Source organism: Micropterus dolomieu, linkage group LG23 (assembly GCF_021292245.1).
Source record: "Micropterus dolomieu isolate WLL.071019.BEF.003 ecotype Adirondacks linkage group LG23, ASM2129224v1, whole genome shotgun sequence".
In the NCBI taxonomy this organism is placed as follows: Eukaryota; Metazoa; Chordata; class Actinopteri; order Centrarchiformes; family Centrarchidae; genus Micropterus; species Micropterus dolomieu.
In genome coordinates, this window is record NC_060172.1 from 4,809,101 (window position 1) to 4,816,599 (window position 7,499).

Genomic DNA, 7,499 nt, shown 5'->3' on the forward strand with positions numbered 1-7,499 from the left:
ACATGTCTAAATATCACTGCATGTTAAATCTGTCCAACAATACCCTGCAAACATAATTGTAAGAAAGCATTGGATAATAACCAATAAATATAGAACAAAGACCAATAAAAAGCAGTACAAGGTTTATGAGTAAGTTTACAATAATAAAAAACAAGCCAAGAAAGATTATTATAATAAAGAAGAAAATAAAATTTACATCAACAGTACTTGGAAAATTCTACACAATGTAATGTAAATAGAGGGTGGCTGGAATGGGAGAACTAAAACATTGCAGTCTATCTAGGGCAGGTTAAAAGACGTTTTGTCTCTCATATGAGAGACTTCTTCAGTTCTGACTGACTGGTAACGAACTGGTAATGGGAAACGATAGTTACGTATTGTAACTCTAGATTCTATGAGTATAGGCATAGCTATTGCTATTGTGTTTACCCCTACGCACGCATGTACGGCACTGAGAAAAGCTTGTCTACGCCCACCTGCGGTGTGGGCCTCTCCTACGTCCACACCTTGTAAATATACAACGGTGAGACCTGGCCAATCAGCTCCCATAATGGGTTTTCTTCAGCACTGAGAACCACAGGTCCAGTGAGGCCCACAGCTTAGAGGGCTGCGCCTATACTTATAGAATCTGGAGTTACAATACGTAACTATCATCCTATTTCGTATTGACTTTGCCCTCTAAGGCTATCGCTATTTGGTTTAGAGGCGAACCAGTCCCCTGTAACCCGCTGTATTGGTGTTGGCGTGCGCGAAATCACCAATGGCATGGGAAAGCAGAGAACTAACCCATGCGTAAAAGGCCAGGGACTGGATGGGGGGCCCCACAGCTGTGTTGGTGCAGACGAGGTCACAACAGCCATCCCGCAGGTAGAAACGAACACCGTGCAGATGTTGCCCACCAACATTCCGCCGTGCAACACCACAGAGGAGGAGACGCCTCTCGTGGAGTGTGACCTGATACCGTCTGGGGGAGATTCACCAGTTGACACATAGGCCTGTGAAATAGCCTCGCACAGCCAGTGAGACAGGCGCTCTGCTGACAGAGGAAGCCCTTTGTACTATTCCATGGAGTGCACAAATAGGCTCTGTGAGCAGCGCAACGCAGCCGTGTGCACCACGTAGCAGGAAGAGGTTGGACTTAGCTTCATCCTCAGACCCATGGGGGGGGAAGAAGCCCGAGAGAGTAATCACCCATGACCGAATGCAGGATTAGGGCGCAGGACAGCAGAGCTGCCGTCACCCTGGATCCTGAGACGCGACGGAGCAACAGAGAGGGCAGCTAGATCGCTGAAGGTCTTGGGCGACGTCAGAGCCACGAGCAAGGCGACCTTGGCCGAAAGGAACCACAGGTCTGCCGTCTCCAAGGCTCGAAAGGGGCTGGGATCAGGGCGTGGAAAACCAATGCCAGACAGGCCACCGGTTCCAACCCCCGGTCCAAACACCAGTGTTGGAACGACGATCATTTGGAGGAGTAAGACGCTGCTCTTGACCCCTGGATGGTGCACACCACGTCATGGGAAAGACCTAGACCCTCCAGGCGCCGCCTCTCAGCGTCCAGACCTACAGGAGAATTGGATATCTCCTGATTGCGCCCCCCGCCTGAGAGAGGGCACCCCCCTCGGCCAACACAACAGCAGCACCTGGAATCAGGGAAACCAGGATGCGCTCGTGTGCTCCGGAGCCACCAGGATCAAAATCACCAAGGATGAAAATTTTAGACAGTCCAAGAGGCTAAGAAGTAGCAGAAAACATACAACAGCCGAGGAGGCCACAGGGGGAGCGCGAAGGCGTCCACCCCCAGAGGGGGGTAGTCCCACGAGCTTAGTGAAAACCACAGGGCACTCAGTTGCCAAACAGATCCACATCTGCCACGCCGAACCTGAACCAGATCTGGGCAATCAGATCGGGGTGAATGGTGCCACTCGTCTGCGCGAGGGCCCCCCCTTGACATATTGTCCACACCCCGCCCTTCACAAAGGCTCACCAACACTGGACAATAGAATAAGGAAAAACGTTGCCTGGTCTGATGAGTCTCGATTTCAGCTGCGACATTCAGAGGGTAGGTTCAGAATTATGTGTAAACAACATGAAAGCATGTATCAATGGTTCAGGCTGGTGGTGGTGGTGGTGGTGGTGTAATGGTGTGGGGGATATTTTCTTGGCACACCTTGGGCCCCTTAGTACTAACTGAGCATTGTTTAAACCCAACAGCCTACCTGAGTGTTGTTGCTGACCATGTCCATCCCTTTATGACCACAGTGTACCCATCTTCTGATGGCTACTTCCAGCAGGATAATACACCAGAAAAATAAGGAGAGGCAGACTCTGTCTCTACATAAATGAAGGTTGGTGTACAGATGTCACAGTGTTGAAGAAATCATGCAACCCTCACAGAGACATTATTCATAAACTGTAAATCTTTTTGTTCACCACAGGAGTTTTCCTCGTTTATTCTGGTCGCTGTTTACATTCCACCTCAGGCCTATGTTAGTGAGGCATTACTACACCTGGCCGACCAGATAACTAACGAGGAGAAAAAACATCCAGACTCCCTGCCCAATGTTCTCGGGGACTTCAAGAGAGCAAACCTCAGCCATGAACTTCCAAAGTACAGACAGCATATTAAGTGTCCCACCAGGGGCACTAACACACTAGACTACACAACATTAAAGGACGCCTATCGCTCTGTTCCCCGTGCAGCCTTCTGGTTCATCTTATCCCAACATACAGGCAGAAACTGAAATCTGCTAAACCTGTTGTAAAGAGTGTGAAAAGATGGACCAACAAGTCAAAGCCGGAGTTACAGGCCTGCATTGACTGTACTAACTGGAGTGTTTTTGAGGCTGCAGCCACTGACCTGGACGAACTAACAACCAAAAACCCTGGTTCACAGCAAAACTCAGGCAGCTTCATTAGACCAAAGAGGAGGCCTTCAGAAGTGGGAACAGAGTTCTGTATAACCAGGCCAGGAACACACTGACTAAAGAGATCAAAGCAGCTAAGAGGAAAAGCTACACTGAAAAGCTAGGAAACAGCTTCACAACCAGTAACCCTGCGTCAGTGTGGAGAGGCCTGCAGACACTAACTAACTATAGGAGACCATCACCCAACACTGCTGGTACTCAATTCAACACCATCATCCCGGACATCCTCAGCACCAAACTAACCCAGCTCACTGTGCCAGCCTCCACCTGTCAGTGGATCACAGACTTCCTGACTGACAGGAGTCAGCAGGTGAGGCTGGGAAACATCACATCCAGCACCCGTACTATTATCACTGGTGCCCCCCAGGGGTGTGCGCTCTCCACCTTGCTCTTCTCCTTCTACACCAACGACTGCACCTCAGGAGACCCCTCTGTCAAACTCCTGAAGTTCGGGACGGTGATGAGTCGGCCTACAGACGGGAGGTTGATCAGCTGGCTCTCTGGTGCGGTCAGAACAACCTGGAGCTTAACACGCTCAAAACTTTGGATCTGCCACCAAAAGGACAGGAGCAGACTACAACGGACAGTCAGGACTGCAGAAAAGATCATTGGTGCCAACCTGCCCTCCATTCAGGACTTATACATTCCCAGTTTCAGGAAACGGGCAGGAAACATCACTGGAGATCCATCTCACCCCGGACACAACCTGTTCCAGCTTCTCCCTTTGGTAGGCGCTACAGAGCACTGTACACCAAAACCAACAGACTCAGGAACAGTTTCTTCCCACAAGACATCACTCTGATGAACAGCTGATTTCTGACTCACAGTGTCAGGAACAATTCCTGTGCAATAACCCAGTAACTCTGCCTCTAATCAGCACCTGTGTACTGACTACCACTTATTTATTCATCATTCTCTATTTCAGAACTGTTTATACTTTCCATATTGTATATACTGTATACCAAATCCACCTACCTCAAGTACATAACACTTGCACATAATACTTATTTATTCCATTCTTTGCACTCATCACACTGTGTACATGTATATATGTATGTATGTATGTGAAGTTGCACCTGTATATCTCATCCACCTCCAACATCTACGTAATAATAATAATAACAGTAATGGTAATAATAATTTAGTCCTGCATCCTTTGCATGCACTATTGTCTCATTCTGTCTTTTTTGTTTCCAGTGTATATACTGTATAAATATGTGTTCTCTATACTGTAGCCTGTGTTTGATTTTATTACTGTATTATTGTGTTATAGTATTATTGTATAAGCAAGCACATCGTGAGCATTGTACAATCCAGAGTCAAATTCCTCGTGTGTGTACACATACCTGGCTATAAAGCTGATTCTGATCATCTTAAACTGGTTTCTTCAACATGACAATGACTTCACTGTACTCCAATGGCCTCCACAGTCACCAGATATCAGTCCAATAGAGCACCTTTGGGATGTGTTGAAACGGGAGATTTTCTTCATGGATGTGCAGCCGACAAATCTGCAGCAACTGCGTGATGCTATCATGTCAATATGGATCAAAGTCTCTGAGGAAGGTTTCCAACACTTTGTTGAAAGTATGCCATGAAGAATTAAGGCTGTTCTGAAGGCAAAGGGGGTCCAATTCGGTACTAACAAGGTGGGCCTAGTAAAATGGCCGGTGAATGTATATGTTTGGGGCTGGCCCCTGAACTTTGCTGATTACATCATGTTTCCAACATGGCAAACAAAATCAGGTTTTCAATAACCCCCTGAAAAGGACATAATGTTTCCTTAGTCACTGTAAAAGTCGACTCTGAGGACAGTGATGCTCATACACATTTAACTGTTGAGAGAAAGGAGAAGCCTTAAAATGGATGTGCTAAAAGCAGAGAAGTGCTTCAATGCTTAACGTGACCCTACAGTTTTTGCCAGCTGAAGCCATCTACCGATTCAAAAACCTTTTGTACCTACTAGTCATTTCAACCCCAAAGTATGTAAAAATAGGGCCTATCCCAGCTGGCATCGGGTGAAAGGTGGGGTCCACCCTGGACAGGTCGCCAGTCCATTGCAGGGCCACACATAGACGAACAACCACTCATGTGCACACCAAGGACAATTTAGGGTCACCAATTAACCTTGTCTTTGGATGGTGGGAGGAAGCTGGAGTCGGAGAGAACCCACGCAGACAGAGGGAGAACATGCAAACTCTTTACATGGGCAACTGGGGTTTGAACCCACGACCTTCTTGCTGTGAAGCGACAGTTCTAACCACTGCACCACCGTGCCTCCCGAAATAGGGCTCAGGTTTATTAATTAAAATTATCCTTTAACTGTAATGTCATTTCTGACTTTGTAGCTAATTGTAATTTCTTACAGTACATTATTCTAACAACTTACTCAGTAATGACTTACTGCCCACTTAATGTCATTAAAACAGACGCCTTTTCCAAACCTCATCAGTGCTACCATACACTAAATACTAAAGTCTTATGTTTGATGTTTCTGTGGTAACAGTGACTGTGGGCAGGGATCTGTGTTGCTGATGGATGCTTAGAGCACAATGTAAATTCATAAAAAGAGAACACGCTCTCCTCGACAAGTCAGAGCATCGTCAATGCTCTGATGAGAAGACAGTAGGGCAGAGCAGGCTATTTACAAGAACCTTTATAGCTTTGTGATCATTAGACATTACCTTTAGTTCTATTATTCATACGTGTGTGATGAAATATTGAATTGCTCTTAGATGCCTGTTCATTAAGTGTTATTTGTCTGTTTTACTGTAGGTACCACAAAGAAAGACATATGTCACAGGTTGTTCACATTTATGTATTTAACAATTCTTTACTGGACGTGTGGTTGTAAATCTAAAGTTATTATCACTATCCATGATGTCAGAAAAATTACCTGTTTGGTGGGTTAAGATATGCTTGTCTTTTACAGAACCTTACTGTGGTGGATGGAGAACATATCAACTCCTCTCAAGCAGCCTATCGTGTTCGAGTTGGAGGGCTTCGATGTACCACCGGGCTACGGCACTTTCCTGTTCTTCCTGGCTCTGTTAAATTTCTTTGTAACGCTGTTGGGGAATAGCATGGTGGCGTGCGTCATTATCATAGACAAGAACCTCCACAGACCCATGTTCGTAATGGTTCTAAACCTGGTAGTGTGTGATCTGCTGGGGGCCACTGCGGCGTTGCCTCACCTCATGGTGCAGTTCTTAACAGGACAGAAGACGATCGCCTACATCCCGGCCATCGCCCAGGCCTTCTGTTTGCATACATACGGTGTTGCAGCGCAGACTATTCTGGGAGCGATGGCCTATGACAGGTATCAAAACGCACCACATCAAGAAAAATAGTCACAGATTGAAGTTTTACTGTCATGCAGACTGACTCAGAGACTAATCTGTTTTACTGTTACTGTTGGCTCTTTACTGTCATGTCAGACTAAAGGATTTTTGGTGCTGTTACTAGACCTTGAAATGTTATTGATGAGTTTTGAAAGGACCTTTGCTGCATATCATCCTTCTTGGCCTCTTCCCAAGTCCACACTGTATCTATGGATAAGAGCAGTATTTCGTATTTCTACAAAGTTGGCACTTTGTAGATTTTTAGAGAAACCTTGAGTCAAAACTAAATTACTTCAATTTGCCATCAAAACGCACCACATCAAGAAAAATAGTCACAGATTGAAGTTTTACTGTCATGCATAAATGGCACAGACTGACTCAGAGACTAATCTGTTTTACTGTTTCAGAATTCTAATTTTAGCTGTATACTATTATGTCAGACTGGGTGTTATTGTTGTGCTGTTACTGGACCTTGAATTGTTATTAATGGGTTAAGAAAAGACCTTTGCTGCATGTGCTGTACTTCTTGGTTTTTAAAAATAATTTTTAGAGAAACCTTGAGAAAATAAATTACTTCAATTTGCCATGATTGGCTTTCTCATATAAAACCATCCTCCACCAGTCTGGCCATCTTCTTTGTTGATTTTGCTGCAATAAAGTGTAACTGGTCTGTATGTGAGCAAAGCCTAAATAAGAGCAACTTTAGGTTATTTTCTTGCATACAGAAACAGATACCCGCAGTTAGAGATGCTTTGATCCTGTTAAACTTGGAAAAGCTAAGGATGGTTTTGATGTCTCTAACAGTGCTCCTCTCTGCAGGTACATTGCGGTGTGCGAACCACTCAGGTATCACAGCATCATGACATCAGCTCGGCTGCACTCCTGCTGTGCTCTGGCCTGGTTCGTCGCTCTGCTGTGTATTGCTGTGCTCTTCTCCTTCCATATGAATGTCCCGCTGTGTGGCAATACCATCAAACATGTGTACAGCAGCAACCGTGCCATTCTGAGCCTGGCCTGCAGTCCCACCCCTATCAGTGATATCTATGGTCAGTGCATTTGTTTAGAATGTAAAGACATACAGTATGTTGTTGAACACTAGCCCTTTTAATCAGGCAATCATGTTGAATCAGGGAAAGGAAGAAGAAGTAATTACATTCATTTATTACAGTTTGTCTTTATTTTTTGTCACTTCTTTTACTTCTTTCTTTCTTTTTCTTTCTTTAAGTAAAATACC

General features: G+C 45.2%; 1 protein-coding gene across 1 annotated transcript in view; it reads left to right on the forward strand.

The window, feature by feature from the left end:
* Positions 1-5,839: 5,839 nt before the first annotated feature.
* LOC123963013 (olfactory receptor 2K2-like) overlaps positions 5,840-7,499 on the forward strand; it is a 3,039-nt gene continuing 1,379 nt past the window's right edge. Inside the window, exons 1-2 of the mRNA XM_046039532.1 lie at positions 5,840-6,243; positions 7,085-7,311. Coding sequence (XP_045895488.1) covers positions 5,840-6,243; positions 7,085-7,311 — 631 coding nt within the window. The remainder of the gene's footprint in view (positions 6,244-7,084; positions 7,312-7,499) is intronic.